A 19,650-nucleotide genomic window follows, 5' to 3' on the forward strand; every position below is an offset into this window, starting at 1 on the left:
ACCTCCCAGCACGTCCCGGGAAGAAGCTAAACGCTACAACTCCCAGCACGTCCAGGGAAGAAGCTAAACGCTACAACTCCCAGCACGTCCCGGGAAGGAACTAAACTCTACAACTCCCAGCACGTCCCAGGAAGGAGCTAAACGCTACAACTCCCAGCACGTCCCGGGAAGAAGCTAAACGCTACAACTCCCAGCACGTCCCGGGAAGGAACTAAACTCTACAACTCCCAGCACGTCCCAGGAAGGAGCTAAACGCTACAACTCCCAGCACGTCCCGGGAAGGAACTAAACTCTACAACTCCCAGCACGTCCCAGGAAGGAGCTAAACGCTACAACTCCCAGCACGTCCTTGTTCTCTCTGAGGCTGAAGAGAACCCTGCGCTCCATCACTTCTCCTCACAGCACAGGCTCCTCCCCCACAGGTCACGTGGTCACCACAAAATTCCTTCCTCCACCTCTTACAATGCTTGCTGCTTAGCTCCGCCCCCTCACGTGACTGATCGCTTAGTGATAACGTCATCACAGGTCCTTCACTCCTATATCACCAGACAGAAAAATCTACAAAGGGAAAAATTCAGAGAAGAGGTAATGGCGGGACATATATGGGGGCGCTGGAGATACATGGGGGCTGTGGGAGGTCAGTGGTGTGGGGTGCTGGAGATACATGGGGGCTGTGGGAGGTCAGTGGTGTGGGGGGCGCTGGAGATACATGGGGGTTGTGGGAGGTCAGTGGTGTGGGGGGCGCTGGAGATACATGGGGGCTGTGGGAGGTCAGTGGTGTGGGGGACACTGGAGATACATGGGGGCTGTGGGAGGTTAGTGGTGTGGGGGGCACTGGAGATACATGGGGGCTGTGGGAGGTCAGTGGTGTGGGGGGCGCTGGAGATACATGGGGGCTGTGGGAGGTCAGTGGTTTGGGGGGGCGCTGGAGATACATGGGGGCTGTGGGAGGTCAGTGGTGTGGGGGGCACTGGAGATACATGGGGGCTGTGGGAGGTCAGTGGTGTGGGGGGCACTGGAGATACATGGGGGCTGTGGGAGGTCAGTGGTGTGGGGGACACTGGAGATACATGGGGGCTGTGGGAGGTCAGTGGTGTGGGGTGCTGGAGATACATGGGGGCTGTGGGAGGTCAGTGGTGTGGGGGGCACTGGAGATACATGGGGGCTGTGGGAGGTCAGTGGTGTGGGGGGCACTGGAGATACATGGGGGCTGTGGGAGGTCAGTGGTGTGGGGGGGCGCTGGAGATACATGGGGGCTGTGGGAGGTCAGTGGTGTGGGGCGCTGGAGATACATGGGGGCTGTGGGAGGTCAGTGGTGTGGGGTGCTGGAGATACATGGGGGCTGTGGGAGGTCAGTGGTGTGGGGGGCACTGGAGATACATGGGGGCTGTGGGAGGTCAGTGGTGTGGGGGGCACTGGAGATACATGGGGGCTGTGGGAGGTCAGTGGTGTGGGGGGCGCTGGAGATACATGGGGGCTGTGGGAGGTCAGTGGTGTGGGGGACACTGGAGATACATGGGGGCTGTGGGAGGTCAGTGGTGTGGGGTGCTGGAGATACATGGGGGCTGTGGGAGGTCAGTGGTGTGGGGGGCACTGGAGATACATGGGGGCTGTGGGAGGTCAGTGGTGTGGGGGGCACTGGAGATACATGGGGGCTGTGGGAGGTCAGTGGTGTGGGGGGCGCTGGAGATACATGGGGGCTGTGGGAGGTCAGTGGTGTGGGGGGCACTGGAGATACATGGTGGCTGTGTGAGGTCAGTGGTGTGAGGGGCACTGGAGATACATGGGGGCTGGGGGAAGTCAGCGGTGTGGAGGATTCTGGGTAATGACGCTCTCATTGTCAGGTTCCTATATGGTGTCAGGATATCTTCGTCTATTTCTCCATGGAGGAGTGGGAGTATCTAGAAATACACCAGAATCTGTACGAGGACGGCATGATGGCGGCCCCGCAGCCCCGCACATCAGGTGAGAGGAGACTTGTAGGCATTGACCGCCCTATGAGCCCCTTCACATGTAATGTAAGATGGAATCTTCTGTGTATCAGAATTCTTCGTACAGAGAGTTTTCTCCCGACGGTCAGTGGTTGATATTTTCCTTAGCGTCAGTTTATCCCGACATCCTGGAGAACAGATCTCGTACATGGACATTTCCTCCCGGTTGATCTTTATCACAGATCTCTGAGGTTACAGTACACGGAGCCACTGGTTGTGGAGTTACTTCTTTTACTGGTTTTCCACAATGTTTGAGTTCCATGTTTCTGGATGTGCTGGAGGAATCGGATAAAGGCAGGGTTGATCCTGCGATAAAAGTGTGACCTTGTGGTAAAAGCTAGCTATTAGTGAGCCATGTAAAATATGAACATCGCAGGAATGTGGTCCACTGAATACACTACAGCACAATACACAATGGCGCAGCATAGAGACCAATGCGAGTCTACTTGTGTGTTAATCATGACAAATGGCTTATTAATGGCTATATTTCACTACAAGGTCGCAGTTTTTTTGCTGGATCCATCCTGTTCCTACACCGGCTGCTCAGCCTTTATTTGTGCGAGTCCTGGGCCTTAGGAATCCATGCAATTGGCCAGGTGACTCATTCCACTTTTTTCTGCAGGTGGTGGAGGAATCTGTACAATGCAGATACGATGCTTTTATTTTGCCTTACGTTGCCCCCCCCTCCCCTGCTGCAGCTAACGCAGCCTCGGCCTTACTGTCGCTGTATCAGTTCATGCAATGGTTAATATATTTAATGTTAATGCAGATCACATCAACGCCAAACCAAGTGATGGGGATAACTGACCCCGTCATGCATTACATAGTGCCCTTACATTTATGTGCAGGACCTCTTTTCAGTGCGGGGCTGACTGTATGAGCCTGGAGCTTTTAGAAGCTTTACATTGCTATAAGACCCCGATAACCCAGGACAGGAGGTGATGAGAGCAGTCTGTGATAGACGGATCTCCCGCCAGTCATGGACTCCACCACTGAGTGTCTGTCTCCCACAGATGGATCCAGTAGGAGAAACCCACCAGAGAGAAGTCCCCGTCCTCAGTGTACCCCGGACCGTGCAGAGGAGGATCATCAGGTAGATGGGGCTGAGCTCTAGTATTTGGAACGGGGTCTTTGAGTCTTGTAGTCGTACTTGTCATAAATTATGGTAAACCTATAGCAAGCATAAGGAAGTGTAAAACCGTAATGTTTATTGGAATATTACATAAAATGGTGATAAAGATCCATGCTGAATACAATATACACAGAGAGAGAAGGAAGAGGCCTCCTCCTCCGCACACTGAGCGCAGGCCGCACGTATGAGGTCACGGAAGTGTTACACTGCACAAGAGTGAGGAAATAAATAATGATAAAATGTGTATTCAGATCAGCAAGGTTTCTAAAGACTCAATTGTGCTGATGAATGTTAATGATCCACCTACTGTACATAGGGAATGGAAAATAAAAGGGGACTCTATGTATCATGCGAGATATACAGTGCCTTGAAAAAACTTTCATACCAATGAATATTTTCACGTTACACCCACAAACTGAAAAATACTTTGAGATTTTGTGATATCAACACTAAGCAGCAAGTCTTTGTGACGTTTAAAGGAAATGATACAAGGTTTTCTAATTATTGTAAAAATATTCATTTGAACCTTCTGAGGTGCATTTGTATTCAGCCCCCGAGTCAGTACTTTGTTTGACCTCCTTTTGCTGCAGATTCTGCTGCAGTCTTTTTGAGGTTTTTCTCTCCACCTTTCTCTGCTGCAGTCTTTAGAGGTCTGTCTCTCCCACCTTTCTCTGCTGCAGTCTTTAGAGGTCTGTCTCTCCCACCTTTCTCTGCTGCAGTCTTTAGAGGTCTGTCTCTCCCACCTTTCTCTGCTGCAGTCTTTTGGGGTCTGTCCCACCTTTCTCTGCTGCAGTCTTTTGGGGTCTGTCTCTCCACCTTTCTCTGCTGCAGTCTTTTGGGGTCTGTCTCTCACCTTTCTCTGCTGCAGTCTTTTGGGGTCTGTCTCTCTCACCTTTCTCTGCTGCAGTCTTTTGGGGTCTGTCTCTCTCACCTTTCTCTGCTGCAGTCTTTTGGGGTCTGTCTCTCTCACCTTTCTCTGCTGCAGTCTTTTGGGGTCTGTCTCTCTCACCTTTCTCTGCTGCAGTCTTTTGGGGTCTGTCTCTCCACCTTTCTCTGCTGCAGTCTTTTGGGGTCTGTCTCTCCAGCTTTGCACATCTAGAGGTGACATTCTGCCCCTTACTCTCTGCACACTCGCTCTCGCTCAGTGACATTGGATGGAGACGTCTGTGATCAGTGATTTTCACGTCTTGTCACAGATTCTTGGAGATTTGGGTCTGGACGGTGACTGCGCCGTTCACACACAGGAATGTGATGTGATCTAAACCCTTCTTGTAGCTCTGGCAGGATGTTAAGGGTTGTCCTGGTGGAAGGTGAACCTATACCCCAGTCCCAGGTTTTCTGCAGCCTTTAACAAGTTTTCCCCAGGTTTGTCCTGTATTTGGCTCCATCCCATCAACTCTGACCAGCTTCCCTGCCCCTGCTGAAGAAAAGTCTCCTCCGTGTGTGACAGGGATGTTCAGGGTTAGATTACTAACACACATAGCTTTTTGCTTCTAGCCATAAAGTTCTCCTTTGGTCTGATTTGACCAGAGCCCCTTCTTCCACATGCTCGCTGTGCCCCCCCCCCCAACAGTATTTCTTATGGCTTTCTTCTTGCCAGTCTTCCATAAAGGCCAGATTTGTGGAGTACACGACTTGGCTTGCTCACACGAGCTAATAAATTGAACGAGTGCAGTTCGATTGCACTCGGCCCAGTGTTATTATTTGGGGTAGTGCACATCTGCGATTACTTTCTCGTGCAGAATCTGCATGTGAAAGCAATGGCCACATGCAGCAAATGGCTGCAAGAATCTGCATGCACTGTAAAACATCACATAGCACTCGGATGCCACCCGAGTGCAGTGCGATTCCGGCGGACTCCTGCAATGGAGGAGATGGAGAAATTTCTCCCGTCTCCTCCGCACCTGTGCTCCAGTTTTCTCATGCCAGAGGATTAGAGCATCGGGCACGGACACTCGGCTCACAGCTGGAGCCGAGTGTCATCAAAATATCACATCGGATGCTTTATGCTAATGTGACTCCAGCCTAATAGCCATCCTGTGGGGGGCATGGCCTAGTAGGGTATGTGAGAGTGTGTTGGAGCTCTCCTGCTGCACATACCGAATACAGGGCTGAACGGAGGCGCCGCCGAACGCCTGAGGCAGCTGCTCAAGTGCCCGAGATTGTGGTGAGCGTGGGAAACCCGTCCAAGGCCCAGATAACACGGAGGGGAACACCCGGACCCAAGGTGGCGCTGGGTCAGCAGCTGAGGAGGCTGTCAAGGCAAGTGTTGCGTACAGGAGGAGGATGGAAGTGATCTCCAAGCTGGAGAAGTTTGTCAGAATGGAGGGGGCAGAGAGGCAGCAACAGGGACCTGGAGGCGAGGAGGGCACAGGGGAGTTGAACGGAGAGCAGTCCCAGGCACAGTGCAGCCCCAAAACTGAGCAGACCCCCATGCCTGCTAAGTCACAGGATAAGTGCGGCACATCCCCCACTGCAGCAGCCTCACAAGCCCCTGCACACAGTGAACGACACTGAAGGAAGGATGTATTCTCAGTAGTGACCTTCTGCAAATCTGCACTCACAGCCCTGACCCTGCAGGTCGATGGCTTAAAGGGTGAAATGGTTAATTTCCGTACTGCCATGCAGAAAGCTGAGGAGAGGACGGAGGCGGTGGAGGAGCGTGTCGGTAGTGCTGAGGATCAGAGTGCTGAACTGGTAAAAAAAAAAAAAGAGAAAAAATTATGTCCCAACGCATCTTGGAGCTGGAATTTAAAACAGACAATCTTGAAAATCGCTCCGTAGGAACAATCTAAGAATAATTGGAGTTCCTGAAAAGGTAGAAGGGAACAACCCCACTGATTATATCGAATCATGGCTGAAAACTAAAGAGGGAGGAGCAGCCTTGCAAAATTGTTCGCAGTGGAGAGGGCTCATCGAGTACCATCAAGACCCTTACCCCCAGGGTCGTCCCCGAGATCTATTCTGGCCAAAACCCTGAGTTACCGGGACCGTGATAGCTTACTTAGAAGAGCCAGAGACATGGCAGACTTAACTATTGATGGAAATTGATATCTATATACCCGAACTATTCCGCAGCAGTTTAAAAGCTCAGGATGAAATTCGGAGAGGTCAAGAGGAGACTGCGAGGACTGGGTTTGGCGTACTCAATGATATATCCGGCCAAATTAAGGGTGGTGGCCCTGGGAGGGGTAGACTTTTTTTTAGACCCCTGAGGAGGCAACAAATTGGCTAGATCAGAACGGCAAACGTATTGGGGCAGACAAGGCCTGCTGAAGAAGGCTCTGGTTGTTCGAGGGTTAATTGTTATGATTGTAAAATTTGAATGGTTATGGGATAATTGTCCTCTGGCACTGTGGGATGAAAATGTTCGTGATGGTTGTGTTCAGCGGCACAACATGCATTTTATTCTGTCATCGGTGGGCAGGAGAGATGAAGTGGTGGAGAGTTAACCAGAAGAGTAGTAAAGTGTCTGTCTGAAACCTCGGACCCTAATAACTGATAGCTTGTGGAAAGGCGTTCACCTTTCTCGTATAGAGGGCGGTATAAATATTAAAACAAAGGGTTGATAAAGTCCCTGTGGGGAGAGGGTCGGGGAAGTGTGAGGGGTAGTTTAATTTGAGTTTTTAAATGGGGAATCGGGGGGGGGGGGGGGGGGGGAGGATACCGGGAGGGGATGGAGACCTAACAGGGGAGACGAAATACTGATCTCATTGACTATGATGGGAGGAAGGGTTAAAATCTTAAGCTGGAACACCAGAGGCCTATCTAATAACATGAGACGAACAGCAATATTGCAATATATTATACAACAGAGGCCCACGGTGATATGCCTTCAGGAAACGCACCTGGCTAGGGAAGAGATGGGTGAGGAAGACGTATCACTCGATGTTCTCAGCCTACGCTAGAGGGGTGTCCATACTGGTACACACAAGCACACCGTTTGAGGAGGTAAAGGTGTTGATCGACAAACACTGTCTATACGTATTTGTAGTGTGTAAGATTTTCAATAGACTGTTATGCATTGTGTCTGTATATATCCCTCCACCATACTCGGGGAGGGGGAAAGATGCAAGAAATTCTACAAATATCGGGTAGATGGGTACGGGTTCCTATGCTTATAGTGGGTGATATAAACAAAAGTGTCAATGACCACTGGGATAAGGGAAGACATGCCTTGTTGAAGAATGAGGGGAATGAGACTAGAGTTTGGTAACTACTTAAAGGAAGTGGCTTTGACAGATTTTTGGTGGGTACGGAATGTGGATAAGTATTGCTACTCTTGCTATTCGGCAACATATGGCTCTTTGTCCCGTATAGACGTAGCCTTGGCAAATGAACAGATGAATAATTTGGTACAGAAGGTGGAGTTTTTGCCAAGAGTGTTGTGGGATCACAGTCCGGTAGTGGTTCTACTACAAATGAAGGACCAGGGGAGTAAATCGGGGTTGGGATGGAAGATTCATCGTTTTTGGTTGCAACTCCTAGACATGGGGAAGATTGGTGATGAGGTAGCAGAATTTTTTTAGGCTTAAGGGTAGTGCAGAATAACACATTGTTTGGGACACTATGAAGGCATATTTAAGGGGAATTTTGTTCAGAGACATATTAAGGCATAAGACCACATCCAGAAACGCTGATATAGTGTAAATGGAGGAATTGAGGGTATCGGAGGAAGCGCTGAGTAACCAGCATATACAGGACACGCAAAACCGCATAAAGGCTGCTCAGGAGGAGGTAAATAAACTACCTAGATAACTCGCCGATTCCACTCTCTGACCGCAACCAAACTCACTGTTGCCCTGATCCTCTCCTGCCTGGACTACTGTAACGCTCTATTAATTGGCCTCCCCCTCACTCGACTTTCCTCTCTCCAGTCCACCCTTAATGCAGCAGCCAGGGTCATCCATCTGGCTAATCGGTACTCGGACACGTCCGCTCTTCGCCAGTCGTTACACTGGCTGCCCATTCATTATAGAATCCAATTCAGAGTACTTGTTCTCGCCCACAAAGCTCTCCACAGTGCGGCACCCCCTTACACTTCCTCCCTCGTTTGTCTATCAGCCTAACCGATCTCTGCACTCTGCAAACGACTTTCGGCTAATCTCTGCACTAATCCGTACCTCCCACTCCCGACTCCAAGACTTCTCCCGCGCTGCGCCTGTGGTACTCGCAGGATGCAGTGACAAGGCGGAGACGGAGCAAGTTTCAATTCAACTTTTATATATGGATTATTAGAATAACTGGCAAGCTAAAAGTAGTTTTCCTCGCTGGGATTTAAACAACACACACAGATAACCCGAGATTACTACCCGGCCGGTGCTGGTAACTATATGGCCGCGATTTGGCCAACTGAGTCCTGGAACTATGAGGATCTAACAACAAAATGTCACTTATCCTTCTCTGACGTCCTGCAGAGTTCTTGTCCGGGAAACGTCCCTTCGGCGTCGCAGCCGCTGGGCCCAGCTGACGCAGGCTTCTGGCGTTCCTACGCCCAGGTGTAGATGGGGCACATCAGGCCCCAGGGGAATCTCTTAGCATAGGGTCCCCTCGGGGAGGTGAGATGATGGCGACCGCTGGTGACAACGGGCGGGCCGCAGCCACGGGCTGGAGTCGGGCAGTGGCGGCCGCAGGTGGCAGAGGGTAGGCCGCGGGCTGGAGTTGGACAGTGGCGGGTGACAACGGGTAGGCCGCAGCCGCGGGCTGAAGTCGGGCAGAGGTGGCCGCGGGTGGCGCCAGGGATGCCGCAGCCGCGGGCTGGGGTGCAACCGCGGGCGTCCGGTTGCTGTCAGTCAGCTCTGTCTCTTGGAGCTGTCCTCCCCCTGGTACCGGTGAGTCCCCGTCCAATCTCCTTGGCAGACGCTGGCTTCTCCTGGCTCTCTGGCGCCACCTAGGCTTCCTGCTCCTTCTTTCCTGCTCTGTCGAGTGCCCCCTGCTGGCGTCTTCTGCCTTTTTTTTATAGTAGCTCCGCCCCCATACTTTCTAGAACTGTCTCTGGTCCGTCTTCTAATAAAGTAATGTCCCCCAGAAACAGATCCCATGGGAACCTTGGTGACAGTCCCCTTGGTTCCGGCCCGGTTACATAGCGGAAACTCGCCCTCCTACACTCCCCCATCCTGTTTGCTTGGGCGAGGGTGCGGGGAGGTTTGTATTTGTATTTTGGCATTGAAGTCTTTTCTGCCACTCGAACTGGTCTTATTCATAGCGTTCAGGGGGTTTTCCTGTTGTAGACCACTCTGAGCGTCGCGGTTCAGTTGTTGCGCTGGAGTCTTCTGGGGTGGTGGAAGGTGTTTGGGTGACTGAGGCCGCCGGGATGTCGGCCCCTGAAGTGTTCGCTTGTACGGCCGTAAGGTCCTCTTTGTCGTCATCATTCCATACAACAGGCGGAGGCTTGGGGACCTGAGAGGAGGCTTCAGGCTGTTCTGGGTCTGTAGATATACAAGGCCTCAACGTATTGCGATGTACTGTTCGGATGGGATGATCTCCCTCTCTTTCTGATTGTATCTCATACACCGGCCCGTCTGGGCTTATTCATCGCAATATTCAGTATGGACTCTCTTCCCAGCGGTGTTCCAATTTGTTTCAGGGGCGCTGGTCTTTTACGAGTACGCGATCCCACCTTTGTAATTCGGCGGATTGTGACGAGGCCTTCCCTGGGTGTTCCAGGTCTTGGAGCTTTGTTTGGACCAGCCGATGCAGGGTTTGCAGATGGTACCGGTGATTTCGGACCCACGAGGAGACTCCTGCCCAAGGTTGTTCCTCTTCTGGGTCCAATTCCATCTCAGTGATCCCTTTGCCTGCCCGGCAGAAGAGAAGCGAGTACGGAGTGTAGCCGGTGATTCGGTGTACCCAGTTGTTGTATACCCAGACCAGTTCGGGGACGTATTCGGGCCAACGGGTCTTTCGGTCGTCCTTCAGGGTACGTAACATTTGGATTAGGGTCCGGTTAAATCATTCGCAGGCTCCATTCCCCTGCGGATGATATGGAGTCGTCTGGGATTTGTCGATGCCATATAGACGATGTAGTTCCGCCATTACTTTCCCCAAGAAGCAGGCACCTTGGTCTGAGTGGATTAGTTGGGGACAGCCATATACTTAAATAAAATTCTTACAGATTGCGTAGGTGGCCGATTCTGCTGTTTGATCTCGGGTTGGGGTCAGCACAGCGAATTTGGTAAAATGGTCCACCATAACTAGACAATGTTCGTACCCTTGGTGGGCCGGACCGATGGTTAGATAGTCTACCATTAGTAGCTCGAGGGGTGCTGTTGTCACTATCGTTTAAACCACCTTAACAACGGGCAGTTAGCTCACATAGGCGGCACGCACGGCAAACTTCTTCTACTTCAGTTTGTAATCGGGGATGGTAGGCCATCTGTTTTAACCATTGAAAAGTCTTTTGGGCCCCGAAATGAGCCCCTTTTTCGTGGGCCCCTGGTACCACCACCTGCCACGCCACTGTCTGTTTTGTGCGTAGCGCTGTCGTTCGATACAGTAGTCCACCTTTGATCACTAGTTTCTTCCACTGGCGTAACATTAGCAGCGTGTCTCTAGACAGTGTTTTTCCTTTAAGTATCATCGGGCAGCTGTCTCGTGGCCACCCATCGACGTAAGGGGCTAATTTCTCCATCTTCTTTTTGCTGTTGAATCTATTCATCCCGGGACTGCTGTAGGATGCCTCTAGTGGGTCTTGTCTGGGCCTGTTCCTGTCTTACTGCTGTGATTTTGGCGGAACTTAGGGAAAACGGTGTTTCTTCACCTTCCAGCTCTTCATCTCGGCTCCATCCGGGAGCCGTGCGTCGGATTCGGGACAGGTTATCGGCATGTATTGTTGTGAGTTCATTCTCTGGTTCACCAGTTGTGAGTTCTCCTTCCAGACTCCCTCTGGTGGTAACAGAAGGTAGTGAGGCTGATTTGATCGGTGGAGATCTGTCACCTGAGAATGAGGATGACGACTGGACCTCAGGAGTCTGAGATTGGATTTAAGACAGCCGATGCCCTATTCTGGTGCTGGTGATTCCTTCTGGCTTGTTAGCTCTTGGTTTTCAACTCTGTTCCAGTCATCTAAAGCTAAGTTTTTCTGCTAATGTTCACACTTGATTTTGTTGGTCTATTCAGTTTTTTGTGTGGTCAGCCAGCCCCGGCTGGGGGCTGTGCTGAATTTCCACTCTTGTGTATCAGTATTTTGCCAATTTGCTTTTTGTCCCTTACTAGTTTGGCCTTCTTTTGCTCTGTCTCAGAATATTTCAGAGTGCTGATATAGTGGGAGAAGTCTAGTGACACTTCAGGGTTAATTTTGCTATCAGAAGTGTTGGACATTATTTTGTAGGGTTTTTTGCAGGTTGCAGACAGTGTCTTTCCTTTCCTTTCTAGTTAGTTTGGGCCCCATCGTTTGCTCAGCCTATTTTCCTGCCTGTGTTTGTGCTTTCATCTTGTTTCACTGTCAATACATGTGTGGGGGCTGTCTTTCCTTTGGGGTCTGCTCTGGGGCAGTTAGTTTTCCCCTTTTCTTGCTTTAGGCTTATTTAGTCCTCCGGCCGTGACGAGGCGTCTAGGATCATCGTAGGTACGCTCCACGGCTGCTGCTAGTTTGTGGTAGGATCAGGGATCTGCAATTTGCATAGTTACCAACCTCTCTGGTTTTCTGTGACTTAGCTTGTTTTGCTTTTTTCTCCTCGGTGACCCATTCATAACAATGTATGTTCTCCGCTCCCCGTTTGTATATGATTTTGTATTTGAACTTGGCCATTCGAGCCACCCATCATTGTTCTAAGGCCCCTAGTTTGGCATTTTCGAGGTGGGCCAGCGGGTTGTCAGTCCGTACCACTACCTCAGAGCCAGCTAGGTATTCTGCGAGTCACTCCGTCATGGCCCATACTACCGCGAGAAGCTCGAGCTTAAAGGAGCTGTAGTTGTCAGGGTTGTGTTCGGAGTCGTGAAGCAATCTGCTGCCGTAAGCGATCACCCTCTCTCGGCCGCCCTGTACTTGTGACAACACAGCTCCCATCCTGTGCAGGCTCCTGTCGGTGTGCATGATGAACGGTTGCGAAAAATCCGCGTAGGCCATCATCAGGGCTTCCGAGAGTGCAGTTTTGAGGTCTTGGAAGGCTTCCACCTGTGGTTCGCGCCATTGGACCCTCCAGCTGTTGGCTCCGGCTGGGGTTCTCTTCAGCAGGTCTTGCAGGGCTCGGGCGAAGTGTTTTATGAAGCGACGGTAATATCCGGCCAGCCCCAGAAAGGCCCGCACGTCTTTTACCATCTCTGGGGTAGGCCACTCCTGTATCACGGCGACCTTTTCCATGGACGGCCTCATGCCCTAGGCGGAAACAACATGCCCCAGGTATTCGATTTGTGTGCGGAACAGGTGTCATTTCTGGGGCTTTACCTTCAAACCGTACTTTTGCAGCCGACCGAGCACCTGACCCAGACGTTGCAAGTGTTCTTCGAATGTGGCGGCGTATATGATGATATCGTCCAAGTATATCAAGGTGGCCTCGAAGTTGAGGTCACCGAGGCACCGTTCCATTAGTCGCTGGAAGGTCCCGGGGGCGTTGGCCAGCCTGAACGGCATACGATTAAATTCGAACAGTCCCATGGGTAAGATGAAGGCGGTTTTTGCACAATCTTCTTCCGACATTGGCACCTGCCAGTATCCGCTGGCTAAGGCCAGGGTAGAAAAGTACGTCGCCTTTCCCAGAGCCGACAGGCACTCCTCTATACAGGGAAGCGGGTATGAGTCCTTGATGGTACAGGCGTTCAGCTTTCGGTAGTCCACGCAGAACCACAGTGGGGGCCGCCCAAGGGCTTTGGCTTTCCCGGATGACCCCCTTCCGCAGCATCTGGCCCAATAGTGTTTTTACCTCTTGGTATAACTGCGGCGGGATCTGCCAGTATCGCTCTCTGATGGGGGCCGTTCCTTCGGTGGGAATGTCGTGCATGATTTCCGTGGTGCACCCAAAGTCGTCTTCGTGACGGACGAATACCTCTCGGTAACGGCCCAGGAGGGCTTCCACCTGGTGTATTTGAGTCAGTGCTAGGCCGGAAAGCTCCGCTCGCATTTTCTCCAGGATCACTTGCCCTTCCTGCTCAGGCAGGCTCCCCTCGGTCTGAAGGGAACGTACAGTTACAGCCCACGGGTCCCCTGCATTCACTCCTAGCTGCAGTGCTGGAGTAGGGAGCACCTCCGCCAGGGATTTCACCAGCTTTGCCATTTCAATGCTAGGTCGACGGATGACGTCCTGATATTCCAAGTTGACACAGCGTGCGAGGGCCGTCCCCTTTCTCACAGTGGCCAGGGCGCGAGCCACCAGGACTCCCAAGGGGCAAGCACTCGGAGAAGCATGGCTCCACCTTTACCTCTACTCCCTCCAGAGGTACATGGGCCCGGACGGGCAGGGCCACTACTGTCTGTTATGGTGGTAACACAAGCTGAGGAGCCGCAGGTGCGATCACCTTCCCCAGCACCTCCCCCTCTTGGCAGGCCTCTCAGACCCGTGCCTCCCGCACTAGCTGTTGGAAGACTTGCCCTTGGGGAGTGCGAGGGCTTCATTGTTTTAAAGTCTCTTGGGTTGGCCCGCTGAGGAGCAGGCTGCCAAACTCCCGCAATATATTCATGCCCAGGGTAACGGGGTGTCTTTCGCTCGTGTTCCCCTGGGTCAGGACCACACCTCGTCGGTCCAACTGCTTGCCGTACATCGAGATTTGCATCCAGGCCACTCCGGGGATTGGTAGCTGGTTAGCGGCCAGTACCTTTATCACAGACCTCCATTGGGGCCTTATAGCTCCGAGGAAGTGCAGCCAGAAATAAGTCTCTGGCATGGTTGTAACTTGTTACCCCGTGTCCACTAGGCATCGCACCGCATGTCCTTCAAACTCTGCCCATATCAGCGGACACTTTGCGATTAGGTCTTCGGGACTTGCACCACCCGTCGTTGTAGGTTCTGGCTCCGAGCGGCGTCCCCCCCAGCTCAGAGCCCTTTAGTTTAATGGCTGCCGGGGTGGGTACTTCCCACGCCGAGGACACTCTCGGGCATAGTGGCCCACTTCGCCGCAGTCAAAACAAGTCGGCTGCCCCGGGGGGTTACGAGGTCTCCAGGTTGCCGCTCCCGGCCCCGGCTGGCTGCCCGCAGTGTCGGCCCTCCTCTTCACCTCGGCCAATTCGCCCCTAATACTCTTCAACTCTTGTCTCATTTCTTCCACCCATTGGGGCTCTCCAATGGCGTTCATGGAAGTTTCAGTACGCCGGACCTTCCCCACGGGGGCTGTCACCCCCCTGCTCTTGCTCCCATGCGCGTGCCTTGCTCCCTATCTCGGAGAAAGCCATCCGCAGATTTACCCTTACACGCTCCCGCAAAACTTACTTGGTCAGGGGGTCTCACAGTCCAGTCACTAAGAGGTTGCCCAGGGTTATATCAATGGGTCCTATACCTACCCCGTCCTTCCGCTTGATGGCTGTGTATAGCTCCTGCAGGACGTTCATGTACTGTGTGACTGTCTCCCCTTCCCCCTGCATACGGCTGAATAGCCGGGTCCTCAATTCTCCCACATCAGTCGGGTCCCCATGGGTCTCCTTCAAAATCTGTAATACCCTGGCAAAAGTGTTTAGTTGCCCTGGGGGCCTTAGCATCACGGAGTCCCGGGCCTCCCCGTCCAGCGCCATTATGGTCACCTTGGCCTCCAGGTCAGGGGTCATTGGGTGCATCCTAACCTGGGCAGGTTACTCAACATCGCCCCCAAAGATAAACTAGACCGGGGGCCCCATCGCCCCCTTGGTCCGCAGCATCCCCGCTCGCGCTCGGAGACTGAATCCTGCCGACTACGCCAAATGTGGTACTCGTTGGTATGCAGGATGCAGTGACGAGATGGAGCAAGTTTCAATTCAACTTTTATATACGGATTATTAGTATAACTGGCAAGCTTACAGTAGTTTTCCTCGCAGGGATTTAAACAACAACACACACAGTTAACCTGAGATTACTACCCGGCCGGTGCTGGTAAATATATGGCAGCGATTTGGCCATCTACGAGTCCTGGAACTATGAGGATCTAACAACAAAATGTCACTTCTCCTTCTCTGATGTCCTACAGAGTTCTTGTCCAGGAAATGTCCGGCGTCGCAGCCGCTGGGCCCAGCTGACAAGGAGCTGACGCAGGCTTCTGGCATTCCTACGCCCAGGTGTAGATGGGGCACAGCAGGCCCCAGGGGGATCCCTTAGTGTAGGGTCCCCTCGGGGAGGCGAGATGATGGCGACCGTGGGTGACAACGGGTGGGCCGCAGCCGCGGGCTGGAGTCGGGAAGTGACGGCCGTGGGTGGCAGCGGGTAGGCCGCAGCCGCGGACTTGAGTTGGGCAGTGGCGGGTGGCAGCGGGTAGGCCGCAGCCGCAGTCTGGAGTCGAGCGGTGGTGGCAGCGGGTAGGCCGCAGCCGTGGGCTGGAGTCGGGCAGCGGCGGGCAGGCTGCAGCCGCGGGCTGGAGTCGGGCAGTGGCGGCCACTGGTGGCGGCGGGGAGGCTGCAGCTGCGGGCTGGGGTGCGACCGCGGGCGTCCGGTTGCTGTCAGTCGACTCTGTCTCTTGGAGCTGTCCTCCCTGGTACTGGTGAGTCCTCGTCCAATCTCCTTGGCAGACGCTGGGTTCTCCTGGCTCTCTGGCACCACCTAGGTTTTCTGCTCCTTCTCTCCCTCTCTGTCGAGAGCCCCCTGCTGGCGTCTTCTGCCCTTGTTATAGTTGCTCCGCCCCCATTCTTTCTAGAACTGTCTCTGGTCCGTCTTCTAATAATGTCCCCTGGAAACAGATCCCCTGGGAACCTTGGTGACAGCCCCCTTGGTTCCGGCCCGGTTACATAGCTGAAACTCGCCCTCCTACACGCTAATCCTCTGGAATGCTCTACCCCAAGAAATTAGGACCAGCCACAATTTGCATAGTTTCAGGCGCTCCCTCAAAACGCATTTGTTCAGAGCGGCCTATCACGTTCCCTAATCAAAGTCATTTTACTGTATGTGTGAGTGTGCATGTGTAGCCCATTCACACATGGCTGGACCATCATTGTAAATACACCATTGTATTTACACCCCTGTACTCTGTATCTCCCCCACCTCATTGTAGATTGTAAGCTCTCACCAGCAGGGGCGGCTTATTGTGCTTTCATAATTGTATTTTTTCCCTTCGCCACGACAGCACCCACTGGAGGTAGCGGGATCCGCCCCAAAGGAACAGGAAACCTACAGAGACATAAAAGGGGGGCCAAACCCGCAAACGTTATAACTTGCGTGGTTTGAGCGCCTTTTGCCTCCCCACACCCCCTAGTGTTTCTTATGGATTTGACCAGGTTATCAACATTATCAAGGGGGAAAACATGATCGTCTCTCAATTCATGATGATGATGATTGATGACGACGACGTGAGTGAGGAGTCTGAGGCCATCTCTTGTACCTCATCTGAAACTGAGAGCTACTTTTTTTTTTTTTTTTTTTTTTTTTTTTCCCCCCCCCTGGTCTCCCGTAAGTCCTTAGATGACAATGCGGCCCCCTGTCTGGCTGCTTGCAGAGCTTTTTTTTTTTTTTTTTTTTTTTTTGGGGGGGGGGGGGTAGGAGTCAGGGAGAGGCTGAGCGCATAAAGCGCATTCTTTGCTTAGATTATTCCTTTCCCTTAGCCTGAAAGAGGGGGGGAGACATGGCGAGAAAAAGAGGGGTGTCAGCTTAATAGGCAGAGTATGTTTTGCGCACTCACCCAGTGAAGCTTACGGTACCGGATCAAATGGCTGAGGAGTAGTCCTGGCGTCACTTCTGCAAGCGTCTTGGGGGGCACTGCCCCCTGCAGAGTCCCCCATCCCCTGGGGATGACATGATTCACCGCCGACTCCTCTGCAGCGTTCGTTTAAATAGACACATATATATTTTTTTTCTTTCCCGATCCCGAAGTTCTTCTGCCACTTCCGGGTCCCATCGTGTGCTTCGTGCTCCCGCAGTAGCGCTAGTGGGCGCCCTGTATCTCAGCCACTGTGCCCCGGAAGTTCACCCATTACTTCCGGGCCCTGGAGCATTGACGTCAGGCGGCGCATGCGCAGGCCCGCTCTTCACACCGGGCCGCGTCCCCTGGTCCTGTAAAGCCGCAAGTTTTTTTTTTTTTTTTTTTTTTTTTTTTTTGCGCCACTGGCGCTCTTACCCTTTCCAGTACGGTGGCTCCTCCTAGTCCCCGAGCCGCCGCTGGGCATCTGCGCTCCATGCGGCCCCTGAAGTGCTCCTGAGCGAGACCGGGCGGCCCTTCCCGGGCCCAGTCATCGCTCCAGACCATCCACCAGACGAGGTGGGAGCCGTCTAACGGAATTCCCCTGACGCTGCTTCTGGACCGTAGCCCCTGCCGTTCTCACGGATACTGCACAGGCGGCGTGCATTGGCCCAGGTATGCCTTCTGAAGGATTCTTCCTGAGGTTCCCCTGGGAACAGGAAATCAAAACTGAGGAGGAGAGGCGGACCGCCCCCTTTTATGTCTCTGTAGGTTTCCTGTTCTTTTGGGGCTGATCCCGCTACCTCAAGTGGGTGCTGTCGTGGACTCCATAAAAGAGCATTACCGGTAAGTAATCCGGCTTATTTCTAATGTTGTTACTTGTGACTGTTGTGTTTGGAACTGTTAAACCTTAAAGCGCTGAGGAATATGTTGGTGCTAAATAAAAGATTATTATTACATTTGCACAAGGCAGAGAGGATAAGGGCATTTCAGAAAGAAGCTTTCTATGCTGAGGGTGAAAAAGTAGGACATCCTCTCTGTGGTGGCTTCTGCGCAGCGGGACTCGGCACATGTATATGCATTAAAACTAGAGAATGGCAATGTAGTTACACAGGGGGAGCAAATTTTTGAAGTCTTTAGGAGATTTTACAGGAAGTTATACTCGTCACAGCAGGTGGAAGGGGAGATTGATGCTGTCCTAGGGGAGGCAAACTTACCTAAGCCAAGCAATGAAGACAGAGATTGGCTAGACAAACCGCTCTCAGCGGAGGAATTGGGAGAGACTTTGGCATCCATGACGGGGGCAGAGCATCACATCCCAGCTGAAGTATACAAAAACCTCGATGAGAAAATAACTAAATTGCTAGGGGTATTTAATGAGGCGTTGGAGAGGGGAGTGTTGCCCGCATCTATGAGGGAAGCCATTGTTGTGGTCATTCCCAAAGCTGAAAAAGATCCACAGCTGCCGGAGTCTTATAGACCAATATCGCTTTTGACAGCAGATATCAAAATACTGGCCAAGGCTCTGGCGAACAGACTAATCTGGGTAATAAGATAGTCCACTCGTACCAATCTGGCTTTATGCCAGATAAATCCACTGCTGTCAGTGTAAGGAGGCTATACTTAAACATGCAAATTCCGGCTGAGAATGCGGTTAAGAAAGTGGTGGTATCTCTAGATGCGCATAAAGCCTTTGACAGCGTGGAATGGAACCACCTGTGGTCGGTGCTCTGTCGCTTTTTGGTTTGGGCCAGTGTTTACCTCGTGGGTAGAATTGCTATATTCCTCTCCCAACAGCCACAATTATAGTGAATAATAAAGGGGGATCCGCACTTCAGGAACAGGAAATCCTACAGATGCATAAGGGCGGCACGTCTCCCACGCATCAGTTGGTTTCCTGTTCCTGAAAGGACATGATTCCCTACAGATCGTACCATCATGGATGAGGAATCCCCAGGCCGGCTGACCGACTCGGGTAGCGAGGGGTTCTCCTACCTCGGTCAGTGCGGGGTCCCTGGAAGCGCCACGGTGGGTCCGGGTAGGGCTCCACGACAGTGTGCGGAGCAGGTGGGAGCGGGGTATTTTTATTTTTTTTTGCCCCGATCCCCTGGGTCCGTCCTGGTCTCCTCCTTGCGGCCTTCCGGCAGTCCGGGCCACCATCCAGAGCCAGCTGGCGTGGCGGGCGTGGAGCGGGTCGGGCCGTGGCGCCGCTGTCATTTTTGGCACGTTCACTGCAGCGCCGGACGTGACGCAGTCGGAGGGGCGGGGCCAGCGGCGCCGGGCTGGAAGTCAGATACTGGCCTACTTTTCCCTGTTGCCGCTGGGTGACGGTGGCGCGGGTGTCGGCATGGCGGCGGAAGCAGCGGGGAGCGGGACGTGGGGGGGCGGGAGAGGCGTGAACATCCCAAAAGGGGGGAGGGAAGAAATAGAACCCCTGGCACATAACCTGCTGACCCGGATTTCCGGGGGGGAGGAGGCCACAAACGCTGCAGGGCTGCTTTTGGCCCATTTGCAGTAATGGATGAGCCGGAAGCTCCCGTGGCCCAGCTGGACCGAGAGCAGGAACGCGCCTCAGAGAGGGCCCAGGCAAGCTCCCAGCAGAAAAAATGTACTGGGCAATCCAGTCGCAGAAGTACCTCCAAGCTGAAGGACTCAGCTCGCCTCCCCCGTGATCCGGTACCTACTCCTACTGCTCGGGTAAGAGATCTTCGTGAATGTGCCCTAATGCGGTATTCCCCTTATATTTTTCTCCCTATAGGGGAAGAAGTGCTCTGATAAAGCGAAAAACAGGGAGTGCCCCCTTTG

The 19,650-nt window shown here is 52.8% G+C and overlaps 1 protein-coding gene across 1 annotated transcript in view; it reads left to right on the forward strand.

The window, feature by feature from the left end:
- Positions 1 to 437: 437 nt before the first annotated feature.
- The window catches only part of LOC141091573 (uncharacterized), a 35,623-nt gene continuing 16,410 nt past the window's right edge, over positions 438 to 19,650 (forward strand). The window contains exons 1-3 of the mRNA XM_073577231.1: positions 438 to 585; positions 1,845 to 1,965; positions 3,005 to 3,084. Of these exons, the coding sequence (XP_073433332.1) occupies positions 1,884 to 1,965; positions 3,005 to 3,084 (162 nt within the window). The 5' untranslated portion in view covers positions 438 to 585; positions 1,845 to 1,883. The remainder of the gene's footprint in view (positions 586 to 1,844; positions 1,966 to 3,004; positions 3,085 to 19,650) is intronic.

Source organism: Dendrobates tinctorius, unplaced genomic scaffold (assembly GCF_039654945.1).
Source record: "Dendrobates tinctorius isolate UK_male_01 unplaced genomic scaffold, ASM3965494v1 ptg000055l, whole genome shotgun sequence".
NCBI classification, from domain to species: Eukaryota; Metazoa; Chordata; class Amphibia; order Anura; family Dendrobatidae; genus Dendrobates; species Dendrobates tinctorius.